Source organism: Physella acuta, unplaced genomic scaffold, assembly GCF_028476545.2.
Source record: "Physella acuta isolate Inbredline_101_S28 unplaced genomic scaffold, ASM2847654v3 ptg000081l, whole genome shotgun sequence".
Lineage (NCBI taxonomy): Eukaryota > Metazoa > Mollusca > Gastropoda > Physidae > Physella > Physella acuta.
The window spans coordinates 166,537-192,576 of NW_026731601.1; the positions used below are offsets into that span (position 1 = coordinate 166,537).

At 41.8% G+C, this 26,040-nt stretch overlaps 2 protein-coding genes across 3 annotated transcripts; both read left to right on the plus strand.

Annotated features, from left to right (window-relative positions):
* Positions 1-840: 840 nt before the first annotated feature.
* LOC131957679 (uncharacterized) lies at positions 841-7,260 on the plus strand. Its single transcript, XM_059322422.1, has 9 exons — positions 841-1,025; positions 1,158-1,293; positions 2,142-2,302; positions 3,183-3,243; positions 3,380-3,475; positions 4,144-4,294; positions 4,442-4,585; positions 5,870-6,028; positions 6,936-7,260. Exons 2-9 carry the CDS (start codon positions 1,248-1,250, stop codon positions 7,087-7,089), a joined length of 972 nt encoding a protein of 323 aa, XP_059178405.1. The 5' UTR covers positions 841-1,025; positions 1,158-1,247; the 3' UTR covers positions 7,090-7,260.
* A 6,491-nt stretch (positions 7,261-13,751) lies between these two features.
* On the plus strand, positions 13,752-24,930 carry LOC131957687 (uncharacterized). Of its 2 annotated transcripts, XR_009389124.1 has the most exons (3): positions 13,752-13,856; positions 21,934-23,799; positions 24,828-24,930. XR_009389124.1 is itself a non-coding variant. In XM_059322438.1 (2 exons), the coding sequence occupies exon 2, from the start codon at positions 22,275-22,277 to the stop codon at positions 22,866-22,868; it is 594 nt and encodes a 197-aa protein (XP_059178421.1). In that variant the 5' UTR covers positions 13,752-13,856; positions 21,934-22,274; the 3' UTR covers positions 22,869-23,817. The 2 variants fall into 2 exon arrangements, 1 of the variants encoding a protein (XP_059178421.1); XM_059322438.1 differs by lacking the exon at positions 24,828-24,930 and having other exon boundaries at positions 21,934-23,817.
* Positions 24,931-26,040: the final 1,110 nt, after the last annotated feature.

Consider the following 26,040-nt stretch of genomic DNA (forward strand, 5'->3'; position numbering starts at 1 on the left):
ATAATATTATTGAATACTATTTCCAACGCACCCCATTCCACTTATTATAAAATTCATTTTCCCCAGACAAGGGAGAGGTTAACCTTGGGCGGGACCCAGGGCTGAAACTTTTTTTGGGGCCCCCGTAATATATCTATATATCTATAGATCTCATCTCATATATATATATATATATATATATATATATATATATATATATATATGGCTGGATCTAGCTTAAAATTCTCTTTGAATTGATTCCCGTGTGTACGCCTCTGCTTGAAAACAATGTTACACTTTATAGCAACAATGAATAGGCCTAATCTCCATCCCCCCCCCCACACACACACAATCTCTCCTCTTTTTGTTATGATTGCATAAAATAATTAGTAAGCACATTGTAATATTAACTAATATCTATCATATGGAAGAATTGTCAATGATGTCAATTTCATCTTCTTCTTCGCTCTGAATTTAGTAAATGATGGAGGATTTAAACAACAAGTCCAACTTCGTGTATCAACTGGACTGTGGTCTCCAGATCAGCGGGTGCCCCATATAGTTTTTCCTTGAGTGGGGTGTGTAAGGGCCAGTGTTTGGGTCGCGCCTGGCTTTATAATGAACAGTCTTGAAGGAGGTACTCTGCTTTCTCCGGGGCCATGCCACAAGGGCAAATTTCGCCACACCCAATTTGTAGTTTTTAAAAAAAAAATATATGTTCTGTTATAGTCGGTTATGGCCTGTTCTGAGTCTAAAAATTAAGTATAATGTCTATTTGATTTTAATTGTTTCATATTTAAAAATAGATTTGCTGCGCACAAAGATGCGCAAACCTGAAGCGTGGCGCGTGATGCCACACCGACGTCTTGTCATTTGCAACAAGATGTCTTGAAGGGTTGGAGTCAACTTCACGGGGTGTGGGGTGTCTAGTTTTTTTTCCCCGTCCACTTTAACACAGAGGTCAGCAGAGTGAGGGAGATAGAGGGAGGGAGACGGAGAGAGGGAGACGGAGAGAGGGAGAGGTGTTCCCTAAGCACTGGCAGTCAGTAAGTAGACGTAAGATGTCATTTAAAAGGCAACAAGTAATGCTTCTAGTTACTGTTTCACTAGTTTCAGAATTCAAAGTTACTATATCTGCTCCCATCCACCAACCCACCCACCCCCGCATTATTTTACAGCTTCCTGTGTCGCAGGTGTTGGAACTGGGTTAAGGTCAGCAGAATTAGGTTAAGGTCAGCATCATCAGATTGAGGTCAGCAAAATAAAAGATGGAGCCGCAAGGAGTTTTGTCGTCAGACTTACCGCTATTCTACGGTATGTGTCAGCAGATCAGACTTTCATGATGATCGGATGAACAGACAGACGGACAGACACAAACAATATCATATATATATATATATATATATATATATATATATATATATATATATATATATATATATATATATATATATATATATATATATAGCCTATGTGTGTGTGTGTGTGTAACGTAAAATGGGGTAAGCGCCAAACCCCGTTTTACGTTACACACGGTAAGGAGATATGGTTTTATTTTTATAACGTTTATTTCTCTAGTATCCCTCCCTCCCACCCCTGTTAAAATAGTGAGAGCCACCCCATAAAATGGCGTAACACTAGTCGACCAAATGACGTAACACTAGCCGACGTAATGACGTAACACTAGCCGACGTAATGACGTAACACTAGCCGACCTACACCCATGCCTTGCGATGTATTCCGTTAGATTCCGTTAGATAGTAGAACCAAACAGTGGCGATTACTCCCATTAGCACGTTCTAAAATTTACTTTTAAAATTAAAAACAAAACAAAATTGCAACAAGTCTGATGTCATGTCCAACGAGCGACACTCAGTGTTTCTTCCAGACTTTTTTCTCCGGGGGGGGGGGCACTTGAAATTTTCGGGGGGGGGGGCGGTAGACTTTCTCCCGGGGGGGGACGGACACTGTTAAGGATTGATGAGGTTTATTGATGACACTATGCGTGCTCTTTATTGAAACGATTTTGTAATTGATCAGATCTCTGTAAAGTCAATAATGAGATGACATTATAATTTTAAAAAAAATTAACTTCAATATTTCGCCCCCAAGGTGATCTAAGTATGGGCAATGAGAACAAGACTGAAAGCTATTTTCCTCAGAAATGTCAAGCATTCAATTCCCGGCAGACCTGGCGCCCGCGCCCATCCTACGTCAGGAATCCAACAACCACGAACTGTTCTTCTCTCCCCAACAACACCTCCCCAAGCAGCGTTGTAAGCCCATCTCTAGGAAAGGTGTAGTCTGCAGTCTGGGACCTTTGGTAGGTATTGTCTGGGACCTTTGGTAGGTGTAGTCTGGGACCTTTGGTAGGTGTAGTCTGGGACCTTTGGTAGGTGTAGTCTGGGACCTTTGGTAGGTGTAGTCTGTAGTCTGGGACCTTTGGTAGGTGTAGTCTGGGACCTTTGGTAGGTGTAGTCTGTAGTCTGGGACCTTTGGTAGGTGTAGTCTGGGACCTTTGGTAGGTGTAGTCTGGGACCTTTGGTAGGTGTAGTCTGTAGTCTGGGACCTTTGGTAGGTGTAGTCTGGGACCTTTGGTAGGTGTAGTCTGGGACCTTTGGTAGGTGTAGTCTGGGACCTTTGGTAGGTGTAGTCTGGGACCTTTGGTAGGTGTAGTCTGGGACCTTTGGTAGATGTAGTCTGGGACCTTTGGTAGATGTAGTCTGGGACCTTTGGTAGGTGTAGTCTGGGACCTTTGGTAGGTGTAGTCTGGGACCTTTGGTAGGTGTAGTCTGGGACCTTTGGTAGGTGTAGTCTGGGACCTTTGGTAGGTGTAGTCTGGGACCTTTGGTAGGTGTAGTCTGTAGTCTGGGACCTTTGGTAGGTGTAGTCTGGGACCTTTGGTAGGCGTAGTCTGGGACCTTTGGTAGGTGTAGTCTGGGACCTTTGGTAGGTGTAGTCTAGGACCTTTGGCTGGTCTAGACTGGGACCTTTGGTTGGTGTAGTCTATAGTCTGGGACCTTTGGTAGGTATCGTAAGGTATGTAAGTTACAGACATGTGTACTAATTGCAATGTACTCAAATGTAGATGCTGAACTCATGCTATTACTATTAGTACTTAGGTATCAAAGAATTGCAGTTAAATCATGTAAGATAGAACATATAGAATATCTCACTGAATTTCTCATCTATTTTATTGACAGTCTTCTTTCATCAAAGTGAAAAATATTTTCCCGGTACCCGCACAGAAAGAAAAGCTAGGTGGTAAGTGCATACAATGAAAATCTCGCACATTTAGACATGTAGCCTATATCCAATTAAAATCTCGCACATTTAGCCATAAATTATGCACGTCTAATTTTCGCGAGTGCGTGTGTCCTGATGCTTTGAGTTTCCCCAGACAAGTCGACCACTCGGTCGGTGATCTCTTCAACACAACCGGCCTCAGCCAGACTGCCAGAACTGTATGTGACCAAACTCAACAAGGGATCGGCTGGTGGGTCCATGTGTGGGTCTGTGTGTGGGGCCGTGTGTGGGTCTGTGTGTGGGGCCGTGTGTGGGTCTGTGTGCGTGGGGCCATTTGTTGGTGTGTGTGTATGTTTGTATGTGCGGGTCTGTGTGGGTCTGTGTGTGTGTGTATGGGGGGGGGGGGGGGGGCGTGTGTGTGTGTGGGGCCGTGTGTTGGTCTCTGTGTGGGACCGTGTGTTGGTGTGTGTGTGTGTGTCGGGCCGTGTGTTGGTGTGTGTGTGTGTGTGTCGGACCGTGTGTTGGTCTGTGTGTGTGTGTGTGTGTGTGTGTCGGGCCGTGTGTTGGTGTGTGTGTGGGGCCGTGTGTTGGTCTGTGTGTGTGTGCGTGTGTGCGGGTCTGTGTTGGTCTGTGTGTGGGGCCGTGTGTGTGTGTGTCTGTGTTGGTCTGTGTGTTGGTGTGTGTGTGTGTGCAGGTCTGTGTTGGTCTGTGTGTGTGTGTGCGTGTCTGTGTTGGTCTGTGTGTGTGTGCAGGTCTGTGTGGGGCCGTGTGTGTGTGTCTGTGTTGGTCTGTGTGTTGGTGTGTGTGTGTGTGCAGGTCTGTGTTGGTCTGTGTGTGTGTGTGCGTGTCTGTGTTGGTGTGTGCGTGTGTGCAGGTCTGTGTTGGTCCACGATGATTGCAACATTTCTTGACGTCTAGACAAGCTGGGTGAAACAAAAACTCCGCGCAACTCGGTCAAGCTGACCGAACCGAAGCTGTTCAAGTTCCACAGGTCATGTTCAGAGATCGTCTGCGACCTGAACAGGAGCAGGAGGCAGCTAGCCATGCAGTGCCTGCACCATTTCAAAAGGTAGGGGAGGAGGGGGGGCGGAGACTTTTTTCAAAGATCACCTTCAGTAGGAGGTAGAGGCAGGGCGGGGGAGGTAGGTAGGGAAAGGGAGGTAGGGGCAGGGAGGTAAAGATGGACCGGTAAAAAAAAAGTCTGTCTTCTCGACAGAAATTCCAAACTAGCCTGGGGTTCATCTCTCCCCTCTGACCTGTGCTCGTTCCCCGACCACTCTGTCCTCGTCAAGTGGTTCTTCGCTGCCCGACCCAACCTCCCGTCCTACACCATAGAGAGTGTCTTCGCCATCCTTACCAGGTCAGTTGCTCAACCCTCACCCCCTCATACAACCACCCCTCGCAAATCAACCCTCGCCCCCTCTTACAATCACCCCTTCACACCGTCCCACCTCATACAATCACCCCTCGCCCCCTCATACAATCACCCCTCACACCGTCACCCCCTCACACCGTCCCACCTCATACAATCACCCCTCACACCGCCCTCCCTCACACAATCACCCCCTCACACAATCACCCCTCGCCCCCTCATATTTATCACCCCTTCACCCCTCACACAATCACCCCCTCACACAATCACCCTTTCACACCGTCCCCCCTCATATTTATCACCCCTCACACAATCACCCCTCACACAATCAACCCTTCACACAATCACCCCTCACACAATCAACCCTTCACACAATCAACCCTTCACACAATCAACCCCTCACACAATCACCCCTCACACCGTCCCCCTTCACACAATCACCCCCTCACACAATCACCCCTCACACAATCACCCCTCACACCGTCCCCCCTCACACAATCACCCCTTCACACCGTCCCCCCTCACACAATCACCCCTCACACAATCACCCCTCACGCCGTCCCCCCTCACACAATCAACCCTTCACACAATCACCCCTCACACAATCACCCCTCACACCGTCCCCCCTCACACAATCACCCCTTCACACCGTCCCCCCTCACACAATCACCCCTTCACACAATCACCCCTCACACCGTCCCCCCTCACACAATCACCCCTTCACACCGTCCCCCCTCACACAATCACCCCTCACACCGTCCCCCCTCACACAATCACCCCTCACACCGTCCCCCCTCACACCGTCCCCCCTCACACAATCACCCCTTCACACAATCACCCCTCACACCGTCCCCCCTCACACAATCAACCCTTCACACAATCACCCCTCACACAATCACCCCTTCACACCGTCCCCCCTCACACCGTCCCCCCTCACACAATCAACCCTTCACACAATCACCCCTTCACACGGTCCCCCCTCATATTTATCACCCCTTCACCCCTCACACAATCAACCCTTCACACAATCACCCCTCACACCGTCCCCCCTCACACCGTCCCCCCTCACACAATCACCCCTCACTCCGTCCCCCCCATACAATCCCCCCGTCACCCCATCAGTAGCCCAATACCTACAAAAACTGCACACACACACACACACATGTCAGGGGAATGTCCACACTAACCCACACACCAACCCACACACCAACCCACACACTAACCCACACACCATCCCACAAACCAACCCACACAGCAGATGTATGTCCCCAGGTACGGCAAGGTCAAGGCCATGGTCCAGCTCTCCCCCAACTCTGCCCTGGTCGTGTTCGCCAGTGAGTCGGTGGCCAAGACGGTGGTCAAGGCGGGCCACGTTGGGTTCCACCAGTGTCCGTTACTGTGTAACTGGGTCTTCATCGCCATGTACAAGAAGTAGGTCACGCTCGCGTCACATGACTCACTCAAAGTTTGGTCATCGGGAGGGGAAGGGGTCAGCAGTGGCCAGAGTTTCTTCCAGGCATCTCTTCGGGGGGGGGGGGGCCAAGCCCCCTCGAAAAAATTTTACCGCCCCCCGAACGAAATGAAATTTATATAATTTTTATAGAAAATATATACTTTTAACAGTGTCCGCCCCCTCCCCCCCCCCCCCCCCGAAGACAGTCTACCGCCCCCCCCCCCCCCCCCAAAAAATTTCAAGTGCCCCCCCCCCCCCCCGGAGAAAAAAAGTCTGGAAGAAACACTGGCAGTGACTCAATAACTATTTAACCGAGGTGGACAAAGCCCTGGAACTGAAACATGTGATCTGGCCCACACAAATTCCAAATTGATATTTTAAAAAACCCAGATATACTACAGCAGTGATTGTTTTACGGTAAATATTAAACGCTTTTGCGTAGAAAATTATTTAAAAAGAAACAAATACTTGAGCTCTACAGTGAAAGATAGTTCAATTTACTGCCATAGTTGAGGTGGGTTCTGGTAAGGTTTAAAGTTAGGTTTATGGTTATTTATATTTTTATCGCACGTTAGTATTTACAAATAGTTATTTAATTGGAAAAGTAAAAATAATACATTCTCAAAACCAGGGTACACCGGGGATAGGTTGATTAATAAACACACGAATCATGGTCCTCTACAGATAGGTTGTTCACGGAGGCTAGTGCAGGGCCTGGCCAGGACGGCTATTATATATATATATATATATATATATATATATATATATATATATATATATATATATATATATATATATATATATATATATATATATATATATATATATATATATATATATATATATGTATATATATCTATTGATGCCACTGAATATATTTGACAGCATGGGCCCAGACAAACTTGGCGGCCCCTTTAAGAGGAAGACCCAGGAGGAAGCGTTCAACCACTACGTCCGTCAACAACAGAAGATCATCCTAACCAGCTTCAAACTCCACTCACCCGACATGTACTATGACCACACCAAATACATCCCATAGCTACCACACCCATCCCATAGCTACCACACCAAATACATCCCATAGCTACCACATCCATCCCATAGCTACCACACCAAATACATCCCATAGCTACCACATCCATCCCATAGCTACCACACCAAATACATCCCATAGCTACCACACCAAATACATCCCATAGCTACCACACCAAATACATCCCATAGCTACCACACCAAATACATCCCATAGCTACCACACCAAATACATCCCATAGCTACCACACCAAATACATCCCATAGCTACCACACCAAATACATCCCATAGCTACCACACCAAATACATCCCATAGCTACCACACCAAATACATCCCATAGCTACCACACCCATCCCATAGCTACCACACCAAATACATCCCATAGCTACCACACCAAATACATCCCATAGCTACCACACCAAATACATCCCATAGCTACCACACCAAATACATCCCATAGCTACCACACCCATCCCATAGCTACCACACCAAATACATCCCATAGCTACCACACCAAATACATCCCATAGCTACCACACCAAATACATCCCATAGCTACCAAATACATACCATAGCTACCAAATACATCCCATAGCTACCACACCCATCCCATAGCTACCACACCCATCCCATAGCTACCACACCAAATACATCCCATAGCTACCACACCAAATACATCCCATAGCTACCACACCAAATACATCCCATAGCTACCACACCCATCCCATAGCTACCACACCAAATACATCCCATAGCTACCACACCAAATACATCCCATAGCTACCACACCAAATACATCCCATAGCTACCACACCCATCCCATAGCTACCACACCAAATACATCCCATAGCTACCACACCAAATACATCCCATAGCTACCACACCAAATACATCCCATAGCTACCACACCCATCCCATAGCTACCACACCAAATACGTCCCATAGCTACCACACCAAATACGTCCCATAGCTACCACACCATATACATCCCATAGCTACCACACCAAATACATCCCATAGCTACCACACCAAATACGTCCCATAGCTACCACACCATATACATCCCATAGCTACCACACCAAATACATCCCATAGCTACCACACCATATACATCCCATAGCTACCACACCAAATACATCCCATAGCTACCACACCAAATACGTCCCATAACTACCACACCATATACATCCCATAGCTACCACACCAAATACATCCCATAGCTACCACACCAAATACATCCCATAGCTACCAAATACATCCCATAGCTACCACACCAAATACATCCCATAGCTACCAAATACATCCCATAGCTACCACACCAAATACATCCCATAGCTACCACACCAAATACATCCCATAGCTACCACACCAAATACATCCCATAGCTACCACACCAAATACATCCCATAGCTACCACACCACATACATCCCATAGCTACCACACCAAATACATCCCATAGCTACCACACCAAATACATCCCATAGCTACCACACCAAATACATCCCATAGCTACCACACCAAATACATCCCATAGCTACCACACCAAATACATCCCATAGCTACCACACCAAATACATCCCATAGCTACCACACCAAATACATCCCATAGCTACCACACCAAATACATCCCATAGCTACCACACCAAATACATCCCATAGCTACCACACCAAATACATCCCATAGCTACCACACCAAATACATCCCATAGCTACCACACCAAATACATCCCATAGCTACCACACCAAATATGGACAGAACTACAGGATGGATATATTTTATGTAAAGCTAAACAGGTTAAAACAAATTAAAAGTTGACATCAGAGAACTAAGAATCTGTCAGTACTTTAGAGAAAATAAACGTGTGCTTTGGTTTTTTGGAGATTTTTTTTATCACTGCTTTAAGTTGGTGCAGGATTTTCTTATCACTGGTGTAAGTTGATGCAAGATTTTCTTATCCCTGATGTAAGTCGGTGCAAGATTTTCTTATCCCTGCTGTAAGTTGGTGCAAGATTTTCTTATCACTGCTGTAAGTTGGTGCAAGATTTTCTCATCACTGGTGTAAGTTGATGCAAGATTTTCTTATCCCTGCTGTAAGTTGGTGCAAGATTTTTTTTATCCCTGCTGTAAGTTGGTGCAAGATTTTCTTATCACTGCTGTAAGTTGGTGCAAGATTTTCTTATCACTGCTGTAAGTTGGTGCAAGATTTTCTTATCACTGGTGTAAGTTGATGCAAGATTTTCTTATCCCTGCTATAAGTTGGTGCAAGATTTTCTTATCACTGTTGTAAGTTGGTGCAAGATTTTCTTATCACTGGTGTAAGTTGATGCAAGATTTTCTTATCCCTGCTGTAAGTTGGTGCAAGATTTTCTTATCACTGCTGTAAGTTGGTGCAAGATTTTCTTATCACTGGTGTAAGTTGGTGCAAGATTTTCTTATCACTGGTGTAAGTTGGTGCAAGATTTTCTTATCCCTGCTGTAAGTTGGTGCAAGATTTTCTTATCACTGCTGTAAGTTGGTGCAAGATTTTCTTATCACTGGTGTAAGTTGATGCAAGATTTTCTTATCCCTGCTGTAAGTTGGTGCAAGATTTTCTTATCCCTGCTGTAAGTTGATGCAAGATTTTCTTATCCCTGCTGTAAGTTGGTGCAAGATTTTCTTATCCTTGCTGTACGTTGGTGCAAGATTTTCTTAGCCCTGCTGTAAGTTGGTGCAAGATTTCAGCAAGAAAAAAAACCAACTTTCTAGTCACCAAAATCAAAGCCAACTTGCGTCACGTGATCTTTATAGCTGTCTGGGTTAGAGATTTAGCACCCAGAGAAGATCGATGGTGTAGAGATTATTATTAGGTTATTTCTGACGTCATACCTGGAGTGCACGTGAAAGCGACGTGACCTTTGACATGGCGAGTTTTGACTTGAACAGGAGAGAAATCTTGGGAACAAATGAGTAGGTTATAACAGCCCACAGTTCCAACATAGCGGCCCACAGAACTGGCTGTACCATATAGCGGCCCACAGTTCAAACATAGCGGCCCACAGTTCCAACATAGCGGCCCACAGAACTGGCTGTACCATATAGCGGCCCACAGTTCAAACATAGCGGCCCACAGTTCCAACATAGCGGCCCACAGAACTGGCTGTACAATATAGCGGCCCACAGTTCAAACATAGCGGCCCACAGTTCCAACATAGCGGCCCACAGTTCCAACATAGCGGCCCACAGTTCAAAAATAGCGGCCCACAGTTCAAACATAGCGGCCCACAGTTCAAACATAGCGGCCCACAAAACTGACTGTACAATATAGCGGCCCACAGTTCCAACATAGCGACCCACAAAACTCACTGTACCATATAGCGGCCCACAAAACTAACTGTACAATATAGCGGCCCACAGTTCAAACAAAGCGGCCCACAAAACTGACTGTACAATATAGCGGCCTACAGTTGCAACATAGCGGCCCACAAAACTGGCTGTACCATATAGCGGCCCACAAAACTGGCTGTACAATATAGCGGCCCACAAAACTGGCTGTACCATATAGCGGCCCACAAAACTGGCTGTACAATATAGCGGCCCACAAAACTGGCTGTACCATATAGCGGCCCACAAAACTGGCTGTACCATATAGCGGCCCACAAAACTGGCTGTACCATATAGCGGCCCACAAAACTGGCTGTACAATATAGCGGCCCACAAAACTGGCTGTACCATATAGCGGCCCACAAAACTGGCTGTACAATATAGCGGCCCACAAAACTGGCTGTACAATATAGCGGCCCACAAAACTGGCTGTACAATATAGCGGCCCACAAAACTGGCTGTACCATATAGCGGCCCACAAAACTGGCTGTACAATATAGCGGCCCACAAAACTGGCTGTACCATATAGCGGCCCACAAAACTGGCTGTACAATATAGCGGCCCACAAAACTGGCTGTACTATATCCCCCAGCCAGATCCATAAGATCGGATCAATAAAAAACATTGAATAAATCCGATGATTTTATTTCCCTCACGGAATGGTGTATCGGATTAACCGGAAATTATATTTTGCCGGTTTTTGTCCTTCAAATGGTTCTCCCCCAACCCCCACGTCATCCGGCTTCCCATTTCGGCGCCCGGAGCAAACTAACTGCTCCCCCTCCCTTCATATATATATATATATATATATATATATATATATATATATATATATATATATATATATATATATATAATGAGAGAGATTGTGTCAAATAATGAGAGAGGTTGTGTCAAATAAAGAGAGAGGTTCAGTCAGCCGTGTAAAGAAATAAACCATGTAAAATACCTGAAAAGGAACCCTAAGGTAATATATATTTTAATATTTGGTCTAGACTGGTGAGCTGTGGTTCACGAGAATGTTTACAATTGTAGAACCGTGGATCTAGTGAAGGATATTAGAGCAGATAATTGAGTTTTTAAACGATTAGAAAACAAAGGGGAGGTAGCAAGACTAAGAACTGTCCTTCGCTTTATCAACTTGCTGTTGTCTGTAAACTATCGTCACGGACGGCTGCTTTCACGGGGCAGATAATCATCTTTCAGATATATCAAGCTACTGATGGTGTTTGAAAGCAAATAGTTTTAGTTGTATCTTCATAAATTAGGAATCACTAAAAAGTAGAAAATAAAACAAATATAAATAAAGCAGGAGTGATCTCCCCTAAACTTTCTCGAATATTTTTATATAACACTAGATGGGATGGCAACTCGGGATATAGACATGATTTTTAATTACTTAAACTTTTAAAAATAGAATAGAATCTGGTAGAAAAAGAATTGCGCACCAAGCGAACGCCAAACAAAATGTGCATAATAGTGCGGAATATTATTAGTACTTTATAAATTTACATGCGTTTTTTTTTTGAGAAATCGGAAATAGCATAATTACTACTTCCGGTCAACGGAAATTACTCAAAATTTGAAAGAAAGCAGATAATTAGATCTTTTACTTACATGTGAAATTTCATTTATCTATCTGAAATAGTACTCAAGTTATAGGCTTTTGAAAATTTCAAAGTAGAAAAAGTTCCACTTCTGGTTATCGGAAATTTCTCAAAAGAGCATAATGATCTACAAATTTGATATAATACTTATATATGTTATAGCCCTAAACGTACTCAAGTTATCGTGTTTACAGACACACACACATCCACAGACATACGGACAAGATTGCAAAACTCTGTTTTTCCGACTCAGGGAGCTGTAAAACGTCAACATTTGCAAAAATCTCGAATATTTTTTTTTTTGCACGATTACAAGACTTGTACTTCGTATATACAAGAAAGTAAAAAATTTACAGCTACAAGCTTTTGAATGCACAGAAAGTAAAACTAATCTGCTTTCTTGCATAAAAGCTTTGGTCTCTCATGAGATCGTTTACATATTTTAGCGATAAAAGCTTATATAAAAGAAAGCAGAATCTTGTTGCTAGAAAGGTTTTTATAATTGTTTTATTACAAGGTTTTATTTAGTTCGCAACGTCGGTTTGTTTGTGTATTTGTTTGTTTGGGAGTTTGGGGAAAATGTTGTAACTCAATTTTGACCAACTTTTAATGCAGCGATTTCGTTCAAATTTTCCAGTTACCTTCTTCTTTGAGGACGATGCATGCGTAACTATTTTAAAATCTAATTTGACATTCGACATTAAAATCTAATAAAACGGTTTCGAAATTAAGTAGAGATAACATGATTGAATGCTAACGATCACCCGATGTAGCACTATATTCAACAACGTAAGGGGAGATCACTAGCTAGACGCGATCACCCGATGACGCTGAATGTTGTTTGGTCACGGTTGGTTGCCCGAATGTTGTAGAAGGCGCAGACAGATCGCAATTTACTGGTCCGGTCTGAACTCTGTTCAATAATAAAAGGGGAGATAACAGGATTAAATACTAGTGATCGCGCGACCATCTCGCGGAGAGGGTGAACTCTTGTCACGGTCGGCTGATTTCTTGATGAACGTTGACTAACAACAAGGGGCAGACAACTGTTTTTTTAATGAGATTCCCAACTAGTAATCGGGCCTTAACACACATTTTAGTCGCGTATCTGGTGTCATCTTCGTTTAGAACGAATCACTAAAAAGTGGAGAATCAAACAAGTAAAAACCTTTAGAACAACACACTTTTTAAATAAAACAAGTAAAACACCTTTAGAACAACACACTTTTAAAATAAAACAAGTAAAACACCTTTAGAACAACACACTTTTTAATGCAATAGAAATAAGACAATAAAATAAGGTTGCTCTTTTTTAATAAAAACAACCTTTGGACACTCATGAGATCTCTCACATATTTTACGACCAAAACTTTTATTAAATAGAGCTTCTTTGTTTTATTTTCTTATTTTCAGTGCATTTAAAAGCTTCATGCTATATAGGTTTTTAAAATGTTTTTTTTTTAAAATTATCATTAAACAAACTGAACAAACTATTTTTGTGTCTTCATATACCGGGGATAAGAGTCTATGTAGCCCCCCCCCCCCCTCCCCTCTGAACAAACTATTTTTGTCTTTATTAACGGGGTGCGAGTCGACATTATCGATAAAAAAATCAATCAATAGTCACCTCCCCCCCCCCCCCCCAGCTGTTTGACGCCGTCTGACGGTCCACTGAGCTGTTTCCTGGAGCAGCCGACAGTCGGACGCACAGTGGGGCAGATATAAGACCAGGTGGAATCATGGGGCTGACACGTTCAGCTAAAACAATGGCACACAATTAGGCTGTTTTTTTATGGCACAGAGGTAAGTAGTATCAGGCACAGCACTAAGCTTTTTTTTTTAAGACAAATATTAAAGTAGTGAAATATTGATGTAGTGAAATATTGAAGAAGTGAAATATTGATGTAGTGGAATATTGATGTAGTGGAATATTGGTGTAGTGGAATATTGATGTAGTGAAATATTGATGTAGTGAAATATTGATGTAGTGGAATATTGATGTAGTGGAATGTTGATGTAGTGAAATATTGAAGTAGTGAGATATTGAAGTAGTGAAATATTGATGTAGTGAAATATTGAAGTAGTGAAATAATGATGTAGTGAAATATTGAAGTAGTGAAATATTGAAGTAGTGAAATATTGATGTAGTGGAATATTGATGTAGTGAAATATTGATATAGTAAAATATTGATGTAGTGAAATATTGATGTAGTGGAATATTGAAGTAGTAAAATATTGATGTAGTGAAATATTGAAGTAGTGAAATATTGATATAGTAAAATATTGATGTAGTGAAATATTGATGTAGTGAAATATTGATGTTCTAATTTGGTTTAAATCTCAGTCTGTCACATTAATTTCTTGTCAGGCGGTTTGAGATAAGGTTTTGTGCTGATAAATTTGTTTACATTTCAGGGCAATTTTTTCGTTTAATTTCTTATCAACACGCGAGCTCTGATAAGAAGAAATGGTACAAAAATAAGTCTTTTATATCTTTGGGACTGCCTCTGTGTTTGTGTGTTTGTGTGTCTGTGTGTGTACCTAGACGATCTGTGTGTCCTTTATACATTTCCTCCATGCTTGTCCAAGTAATTAGCTCAATATCTTAAAGACTTAGTAGCAGAGGCGTATCCAGGTTTTCGTTGTAGGGGGAGCGAAAAGAGCAAAAAAAAGGCGCAGAATTTTTAACACGTTCACAATACGTGTATTATATATATATATATATATATATATATATATATATATATATATATATATATATATATATATATATATATATATATATATAAATAATTACTAGCTGTATGTCATTACTTCGCTATGATGTAAAATAAATTGAATGTAGCACTCTGAAGAAATAAGAAAAAACACACAGTGTAGGCCGACAAAACAACAATTGTATCAATCTAAACAAACAAGTTAATAAAAAGTCTAGTGACAATTTAAGCGCAATTTCCTTAATTATTTTTTTGTGACCGAACGAAAGGATATTTTTGAAAACTTTCTTCGGCAATATTGTTCTAAATTATGGCAGGAATCGATTGGTAAATGTTTCAAGTCCCTAAGTGGTCTGGTTGCCGAGATATGGGCCAAAAACTGCATTTTTTCGAGGTTTTTTGGCTTTTCCGGGAAATCCAGGAAGGAATTCCGGGAATTTTTATGGCCCACAATCATCCTCGGAACTTGCTTAACATATTTGCTTTTGGAACTAGTCCTTGATATTTCTTCATTGAGGAGGAGATACGACTTAAAGCTGCGGACACACATTCATCCATCCATCCAGAAATAACGAATTAATAATCGCAATTGTCCGTATGGAAATTGCGCTAAAAAATATATATATAGATACACACTACAACCAGAAACAATGAACGAAACACAATCTGTTTTGTAATTCTTGTAAAAAAAAAATTCTCATATAATAATTTCTGGGAAATTATTTAAGACTAGTGAAATAGGGGAAAGAATCACTCTCTTAATATAAATATGTATATATCTACACATTTAATTATAAATGTCAAAACAAATAAATAATTACTTTAGAATATAATGAAATGGTTTAACACTATTCGTGTTTACAACATGTTTTTGTCTATGATCAGAATTTAATATATCGTCATCATAAATGCTAAAGTATTACAGCATAATGAAAGTTTTTAAAATCAGAGTTTTCGATATAATAGAAAAACATTCAAAGTAACAGCCTACATTTAACTAAATATCGGTCCTTTAGTTCAGATCATATATTTTTAATTAACTACTGCTTTTTTGTGTTCTTTAGAGATCATTTTTTAACATAGTGATAGGTATGGGTTAGAACACTGTATTGATCACACACCTTTTTACTGATAATTGCAAAAACAATATTCACAGAGTTTTACGGTTAAAAAGCTAATTTTCTGGCGGCATGGTACTTTGTTACATCATTACGCGTTTTTCTACATGTACTTAACAGATCAGTTCGGGGTGGGTGGGTTCAACTTTAGGTCAATTATCCAACCCAGTGTATACCTAGGTGTGACATTAATGTCGCTCTACACAATTGTGGTGGTGAGGTGTGTGTGGGGGGGGGGGGGATAACCAACTCAGCGTGAACATAGCGTCAGTTTTTAGATGACTGTTCTAAACATACATATATATTACACAAATATATATTACAGAAATAGATTTAAATAAGTAGCAGTGGTATTATGACAATATTTTTTTTTACAGAAGGGTCCATTGGGAGGGGGGTTGTAACTGTTTCATATAATTTGTAATCGTAATCACTATCGCCCAAACTGTAAGAATACTACTACTTCATCGTGACGACGTTGTTGACCTTGTCAAAATTTCCCCGTTTCACAGCGGTTTCTGTTTTGTAATTTTAAAATAAATTCATCACACGATTCAAACTATATATATATATATATATATATATATATAAAGTAATTATGTGTGAAGTTTTATGTATAACATTTTCTAATTCAATTATTCGTAAGCAAATACATTATGCAGTTGCCTTAAACTTAACACCCCTCTTGCCAAGTGGTACTACTCGTAGAGGTTTTTTAAACATTGCAATTCATCGTAATGGTTATTTTTAGAATGGCAAACTGATGCAGCTGTTAATACGTGTTGTAAACGTAGACTAGTACAATAATTCTTAATTAAAAGAAATCTTGTGATTTACATAGATGTGCCGACCAAAAATATTTTTTTAACAAATATCATTGTTTAAAACTTTGAGTTTAAAAAATTTCCAAAAAGGCGCCACTTTGCTGAAAATTGCCAGAGGGGGAGCGGCCGCTCCCCCTGCATACGCTACTGCTCAGTAGGCCACTGCGTGAAACAAATAGACGGGTCCAAAATTTCAGGGAAATAACGTTGTGATTTTTGGAAGGAGAGTAACTAATAAAATACTTAAAAAAAACTTTTAAAAAAACCACGTTTTTCTTGTGGACTAAAAAGTAGAAAATAACTATTTACATACATTTGATGACAAAAAACGTGGGTACGTTCACCATCAAATTTCCCGACCCATCTGCCCGACCCACGTTTTTTGTCATCAAATGTATGTAAATAGTTATTTTCTACTTTTTAGTCCACAAGAAAAACGTGGTTTTTTTAAAAGTTTTTTTTAAGTATTTTATTTTCTCCTTTTTAGTCCGTTGCTACACATGAAAAACGTGGTTTTTAAAAAGTTTTTTATATAGTTTATTTTCTACTTTATCTAATCACTTGATTAAGTATGACTTGACTAAGTGTTTTTAAATACACGGACTAAAAAAATCTTGAGCGACCGATACGCTTTAAACAGAGAAAGGGTGTAATTTACGTTGCTGGCGTGGTTTTTTAAAAAGTTTTTTTTAAGTATTTTATTTTCTCCTTTTTAGTCCGTTGCTACACATGAAAAACGTGGTTTTTAAAAAAGTGTTTATAAATACACGGACTAAAAATCTTGAGCGACCAGGATTCGAACCTGGGTTGTCGCGGCCACAACGCGAAGTACTAACCACTATACGATCACGGCCAGCGCGCTCACATCGATTGGGGCCGAAGTAACTGTGTCAATAGGACTGCAGTCTTGTCGGTATCTTTAGAAATCATGTCCTCAATTTTATGGTCCTTGGGGCGTAATTAAATTAAGCTAATTACGGTCACTAATTGCTAGTTTTTATGATTGCATCTGAAATTGTTAGGCGAAAGTAGCATGCATGCCAAATTTCAGGTCTCTAGAGCAATCAGAAGTGGGCTAATTTTCGATGTCAATTTTAACAACAAACATCCAAACAAACAAACAAACGCGAAGCTGAGTTAAGAAAAACGTTTTAAAATAGTATAGGAATATTTTTGTAATGATACGGAATTTGATTTTAAGAGCGTTCTTTTTATACAATACTTTAAAGACGTGTAGGCTATATGCAAGGAATGGCTTATATCGGTCAAAGGTCAACAATATAAGCAACGTGTTTGTTATTAGTGAAAAAATAACCCACAAGGCAAGCATGAGCGTGTGTCTGAGAGTGTGTCACACGTCTGTCAGCTGAGTCACGTGACTCAAAACAAAGTTACAATAATTAGGCCCCTAGAGACATAATTAAACTAATTAAAGGGTGATTAAAATAACTTGCTACACATTGTACTCTGCAAACCATTTGTAAAATTGTTTGCACTCCGGTAGACAGAACCATGTGTCTCGTGTAGACAGTGTCTCGTGTAGACAGTGTCTCGTGTAGACAGTGTCTCGTGTAGACAAAACCAAGTGTCTCGCGTAGACAGTGTCTTGTGTAGACAGTGTCTTGTGTAGACAGAACCAAGTGTCTCGTGTAGACAGAACCAAGTGTCTCGTGTAGACAGTGTCTCGTGTAGACAAAACCAAGTGTCTCGTGTAGACAGAACCAAGTGTCTCGTGTAGACAGTGTCTTGTGTAGACAGTGTCTCGTGTAGACAGTGTCTCGTGTAGACAGTGTCTTGTGTAGACAGTGTCTTGTGTAGACAGTGTCTTGTGTAGACAGTGTCTTGTGTAGACAGAACCAAGTGTCTCGTGTAGACAAAACCAAGTGTCTCGTGTAGACAGTGTCTCGTGTAGACAGAACCAAGTGTCTCGTGTAGACAGAACCAAGTGTCTCGTGTAGACAGTGTCTTGTGTAGACAGTGTCTCGTGTAGACAGTGTCTCGTGTAGACAAAACCAAGTGTCTCGTGTAGACAAAACCAAGTGTCTCGTGTAGACAGTGTCTTGTGTAGACAGTGTCTCGTGTAGACAGTGTCTCGTGTAGACAAAACCAAGTGTCTCGTGTAGACAGAACCAAGTGTCTCGTGTAGACAGTGTCTCGTGTAGACAGAACCAAGTGTCTCGTGTAGACAGTGTCTCGTGTAGACAGAACCAAGTGTCTCGTGTAGACAGTGTCTCGTGTAGACAGAACCAAGTGTCTCTTGTAGACAGTGTCTTGTGTAGACAGTGTCTTGTGTAGACAGTGTCTCGTGTAGACAGAACCAAGTGTCTCGTGTAGACAGTGTCTTGTGTAGACAGTGTCTTGTGTAGACAGTGTCTCGTGTAGACAGAACCAAGTGTCTCGTGTAGACAGAACCAAGTGTCTCGTGTAGACAGTGTCTCGTGTAGACAGTGTCTCGTGTAGACAGTGTCTCGTGTAGACAGAACCCCCCCCCCCCCCCACTACATCCGAGTTGGGATATGAGTGGTGTTTAGTGAATCAGATGTGACGTAAGCAAGGAGAGGAGACAAGCACCAGACAAAATGACGTCACAGGACTGCTAGCCACAGTGACGTCATGGTCTAAAAATAAAGTCCATTTCCTTAGCAAAAGAGAAGTTAGAAAAATGTGTTGTAAATGTAAGTTCGAAAAAATTGGATGTTAAAAAAAAATACACTGAACTTAATTATAAGAATGGAAAAGAAGGCAGTCCGTTAAAGACAAGTTTGTGAACAGTTAAGTTGTATTTACACGTTCCTCAGCTCTTCTTAGTTGGGTGTGTGTTGTAATGCGGGTGGTTTGTGGGTGTGTGTTGTAATGCGGGTGGTTTGTGGGTGTGTGTTGTAATGAGGGTGGTTTGTGGGTGTGTGTTGTAATGCGGGTGGTTTGTGGGTGTGTGTTGTAATGCGGGTGGTTTGTGGGTGTGTGTTGTAATGCGGGTGGTTTGTGGGTGTGTGTTGTAATGAGGGCAGCCAATTGGTCGCCCAGATTTACATCAGAGTAGAGCTATTAAACTAACCGTTGAGGCAATGAAGAAATGCAGGCCCCCCCCCCCCCCCATGATGGATCGATAAAGATTTGAGACCAAAGTCTCAAATACAGGTCTCTACCTCACGTCACAGCCATACGTCGATATGTTGGCATTGACAAAACTCTATGAGTAGAGGAGCCGGTCAATTTAGTAGAGGAGCCGGTCAATTCAGTAGAGGAGCCGGTCAATTTAGTAGAGGAGCCGGTCAATTCAGTAGAGGAGCCGGTCAATTCAGTAGAGGAGCCGGTCAATTTAGTAGAGGAGCCGGTCAATTCAGTAGAGGAGCCGGTCAATTCAGTAGAGGAGCCGGTCAATTCAGTAGAGGAGCCGGTCAATTCAGTAGAGGTGCCGGTCAATTTAGTAGAGGTGCCGGTCAATTTAGTAGAGGTGCCGGTCAATTTAGTAGAGGAGCCGGTCAATTCAGTAGAGGTGCCGGTCAATTTAGTAGAGGTGCCGGTCAATTTAGTAGAGGAGCCGGTCAATTCAGTAGAGGTGCCGGTCAATTTAGTAGAGGTACCGGTCAATTTAGTAGAGGTGCCGGTCAATTTAGTAGAGGAGCCGGTCAATTCAGTAGAGGAGCCGGTCAATTCAGTAGAGGAGCCGGTGACAAACATCGGACACTTATGGTCAGCCATGGGGCGACGTGGTATCGCAGGGGGCGGGGAGGACGGGTGGGCAGGGGGCGGGGAGGACGGGTGGGCAGGGGGCGGGGAGGACGGGTGGAGCCCACAGTGTGGCGAGTACAGCGGAAAAAACCTCACAGGTGGCATATTGTGTGACAGTTTTGACCCACAACTGAACAGCGAGTACGTTTACTACAGACAGCAGTTTCCGACGACAACGCAAAAATATATCCTTTTAATCTAATTCGATGTTAAATTGATCATTAAAATTAATTAGAAGAGTCCCTGTAATTTCAGCACCAAAAGGGGGATAACACGGTTACTGGCATCTAATGGGTGGGACTCTCTCAAGGCACATTCTTTTTTTAATCGCGTGCAGATATTAAAATATATGTAATTGTAAATAGCAAAAAATAATTCTTTAAATGAGGATCCTTGATCTAAAAAATAAAAGTGCGTTGCTGAAATCTCTCCTTGTGACCAACTGTTTTGATTCAATGATCGAAACCACACAAGGCGCGACCGTCGGCTCCATGTAGGCCGTATGCCCCGCTGCTCCTCTAGGACCACCTTGAGCATTATGACGCCTACTTGTGTTTTAAATAGCGCCATACACTATGGATGCAGCGGGCTACTATAATCGTTGCCTACAGTCTGCCGGCAGAAGAGCGCCCAGATTTTCCTATTGGCGACCCGAGCAAATGGGGTCAGCTGATTGGGCGTCATGCACACAGGGGGTCAGGTGTACTACTCGAGTCAACGGTCAAACTGTCGGGTGCCCTGGAGCCGCCCCCCCCCCCCACATAAACGCTAGCGCACATACTCCTTTTAGAGGGCGCCATACACTAGGGACACGGCGGGCTAATGCATTCGATGACTAAACCTACATTGGTACCTGATGTAGTGGTCACCCACATTGGTACCCTGCTGTTGTGGTGACACACATTGGTACCCTGCTGTAGTGGTGACCCACATTGGTACCTGCTGTAGTGGTGACCCACATTGGTACCTGCTGTAGTGGTCACCCACATTGGTACCCTGCTGTAGTGGTGACCCCCATTGGTACCCTGCTGTAGTGGTGACCCACATTGGTACCTGCTGTAGTGGTGACCCACATTGGTACCCTGCTGTAGTGGTCACCCACACTGGTACCCTGCTGTTGTGGGACTGGTGACCCACATTGGTACCTGCTGTAGTGGTGACCCACATTGGTACCCTGCTGTAGTGGTGACCCACATTGGTACCTGCTGTAGTGGTGACCCACATTGGTACCCTGCTGTAGTGGTGACCCACATTGGTACCCTGCTGTTGTGGGACTGGTGACTCACGAGAGCGACGTCCATGACACCCGTTGCCGAAAGTTCTCACTATTACGGGGGCCAAACGTCTAAAAATACACGATTGGTAATGGAATGATATAAACTAGATCGCAGCAACGCTAGTATTTATTGTAAAGGTGTTTATCCTTGTTCTATTAATAGCTTAAGTAGGTACCTACTTTGTTTCGCTAAAATTTTATTTGTCTTTTCAGCCACAGGCCCACGTGAAACTTTTGCTCAGCTCCACCCCCCTAGCAGGAAAGCAGAGGTGTGTCGTGACGTCACGGTCTCACCACTACAAAAACTTGGCCAGTTAAAAAATCCACGCTGTAAGATCTGCGCCTAATTAGGACAAGCTGTAAGATTTGCGCCTAATTAGGATTTACAAGACTCACACGTCGTTTAGAATAGGTTGGGATGACCGCAATAACCACAGATTTTCAAGCTTTTAATGTGTGTTCTGCTCTATTTTTAGTACTAAGTCATGTTTCCGCACAAGTGACAGTGGGTAGTTGAAGCCTAGCAGTATAAAAACAACCCGCGCTTGTGGGAAATGTCCCGTCTAGCCGTGGCGCCAAGCGACCACAGCAAATCTCTGCCCACCATTCTGCACAAGCTGCGGGCCGTGCACAACTTTTCCGTGCTAGCTGGGAGCCATGAAGCCACAAGTACACAAGAAGATTACAAACCTCGTCTGGACGGTCGAGTACTCCGGAGGAAAAACTCGTCCTTGTCCAGCCTGATGACGTCACACGGCCAGGACGTCAGCAAGTCGAGCACAAGCCGGCCCACGTCTGCCGCTAGACCGCCAACTGCTGACTCACGTAGCAAACAGTTGCGGCAGATGGAGGAGCGGCGGATTCTCGCGCGCAAACAGGAAGTGGCCGCTCTGTACCGGGACACGCCCCTGACCGACGTGCAGGCGACGTCGACTGACGTCATCCGCTACCTGTACGAGCTGTGGCAGCCCCAGCTGACCGCCAGCTTCAGGCCGGGCGTCCACACCAGCTCCAGCAGCCGACAGGACCTGCGCAGTACCAGGTGGTTGGTGCAGACGACACCACGTCACGTGATGAAGCTGCACCGCGCCAGACTCGTCATCGACATGTGCCACCAGATAGCGACGTCTGAAGATGTTAGCAAGTGAGGCGCCAACCTGTGGCACGTGACTATATGACCAACAAACGAGATGACCCATACATTACATTCATATCATCTAGATTAACGGACAAATCAACTGCCAGTTGAAGTGGAGATCCTCCAGAGAAAATGGATTGGCCACACACTCAGGAAGCCTGTATCGAGCATAACAAGACAGGCCCTCACCTGGAATCCACAAAGCGGGAGAGGCAGACCAAGAAAGACCTGGAGACATGACCTGAAAGAAGACACCAAGAAGATCGGATACACATGGGGACAGTTGGAGTAGGTAGTCCAAACTGGCGAAAAAGTGCTTTTATGGTCAGTTTTTGCGGTTTTCAAAAAAAAAATTTCACTACTTCTAGTTGTCCTATAAGAATAAAAATTATATGTCAATAAAGTTTAAGTCTTTATCTGACGTAATCTGGTATCTTTATATCTGTAACACATGTTTGAATGTGTTTTATATTTGTTTGAAAAGTATCAGTTACGTCAACAAATGTCACCGTTTTGCGCGTACCGATCGACCCCACACTGTTTCATTTGGTTGCGGCTTCGCGACGAAGCATCGTAGAAGCATAATCTTAATGTCCTTTTAAAGAGCGAATTCTAGTCTATCGTTTAATGTATAAATTGAAAAAATAACTAGCTTAATTCATTTTAATAAATCAGTTTTTAAAATTTAAATGCCAATATATACACGAAAACAAACTAATTCTGTTTCAATTTTTACACCGATGTAAAGCTCACTTTTATAACTACTTTGTGTTGTAAATTCAAGTATTTCTGATTTACGGTCGCGAAGCCGTGCCCTCAATAAGCATGTAACCCTCGAGTCAACTTTTAGCCCCGGGTGAGTTGCTCGCCGAAAGGTTTTAAAGCTTGACGACCGATGATGCTAAACGGATTTTACCCTTGCTAGAGCCTTCAAACAAGTTGTAAGTATCATTTTTAAAATTTCATTTCCATTTTAATACTTGAATTTTAAGTTTGAATGTCAGTTTGGTTTAATTAGTACACGTTATTAATGTAAATTTGAACGCTACTAGTCCACGGTTTTGGCGTGTGAACTACGCTTGTACACAGGGTGTGTTTAGACGTGAAGCTATTTAATTCAGGACATTCTAGGGACTTGAAATATGGATACACTTAACTATTAGATGCTAGTGTTTACTAATTCTTTAAAATCTATCGACTGGGATCAATGATAGGGTCGTATTACTACAGTTTATCTGGACTATCACGTCAAAATTATGAATCGACAAATTCAAAATGGCCACCAGACAATCCTGGTTTCTATGTGGACGAACTCAATTATTTACAGGGAACGAAGGTTAAATACTTATAAAATATTAATGAAACACAAAAGAAATTTATAATTATAATAACTATACATTTTTATCAATTTATTTAAAACAAAAGACACTAAATTTTAAGGACTAATGTGATTATTTTTTTTTAATTTTCTGTTGTGCACTCTGATTCTGATTCCCCTGCTGAATAATGTGAAATGGTCTGCGCCAGTCTCCTTAATAAAATGTACCAGATCAATTTTTAGATGGTGGTGCTTATTATTATTTTGTACATGTTGTGACTTAGTTTTAAATGTTATATTAGTTGTAAGTGTAAGCAGTACTAGTAGTATTTCTCATTATTTATTTATTTTATATGCATATAGTAACAATGAAGGACAGTTAAGTTGTCCTATAGGATGTTGAGAACCACAGTATGGCACCTTCATCATTGGATATCTCAACCATTGTGGCACAAGCAACGAATATTTCATTCAATAGAATTAATATTAAAAATATACTATCAAGTATAAATTACTTTTAACAAAAAGGTGTTTTCAGGCTTTTTCATGTTTCCAGCTACAGTCATAGGACGAATAGTAGGCCTGCACAATAGGCTAGTAGTAAGTTTAATTATATTTTATTAATCACTAAATAAATTATTTATTCCATAGCTGGAGACATTTATGGTGGCTTATCCAGAACTTTCCTTACAAGGGAAGGGAAGAAGGCCAAGAGCCCCCCCCCCCCCCTACAGTTCCCAAAACATATCACTTTTGATGCTCCACAAGATCAAGGTTGAGGGAAACAAGACATACAAAGATGTGGAGTTGTCGTTTTAAAAACTGTTCCCCCAAAGCAGTTATCAACCCGATAGGTTTGAATGTAGCATCAACTGCTGCATCACTTGTAGGCATCATGTCTTTATTAGATTACATTACATTACTCCACTAAATTTTGATTCTGTTTCTCCTAGATAACTGTGGCATTTTTTGAAAATAATATTTTAACTCATGTGATTTTTGAAAATAATGAACACATTCTTCCTGTTAATGTTACCAACACAATAGTTTTAGAGTTATTCTATGTCCAAAGCAAAAAAAAATTAAAAAAAATTAGAATTTTTTTTTTGTTTGTATGAAAATAAAAGTGACCAAAACGCATTTTTGTCATTTTCAATTATTTTTTTACCTTAGAAAGACTCATTTTAGATGACTGAAAAAAATTGGGCATATATATTACAAACTTTGCAGTAACTTTACCAATTTCTACACTTCTATGTTATCTAGTTTAGAAAATATGGGTTCTCAAAAATGGCTCTTTTTGAAAATCAGTTTTTTACCAAATTTTAATTTTTTAAAAATCGCATAACTTTTTTATTTATTGAGATATTTTTATAAAATTTGTGGCAATAGTAAAAGTGAATGTTTATTATATAAATTCTATCTCTTTGGGGGGGGGGGGGAGTAGACTTTCTTTGAGGGGGGCGGCAGGCAAAGCCCCCCCCCCCCCCCCCCCCCCCCCCCCCAAAGAGATGCCTGGAAGAAACTCTGATCTTAATTTACTCAGAGATTTGGACTCTATCGATCACAAGTTTGTGTAGATTTCCAACCCAGAGTCATACTAATAAATACTAAGATAGCTACATTACGCAGTCCTATTGCAGCCATTTCAATTTCAAATGTTTTCTAGCTCTGTTGATTCTCTAAATACTTGCAGTCAGTACAGCCATCTCACCCAACCTTTCCAGTTGCACCTCAAAATATTGAAATTACGCCCCGCAAACAAGGATTTATTATTGCTATGATTAAATTATTTTTAAATAACAGTGTTATTTAAATTATATACATATAAATTTATATATAGGCAGTATCTACATACATTTAA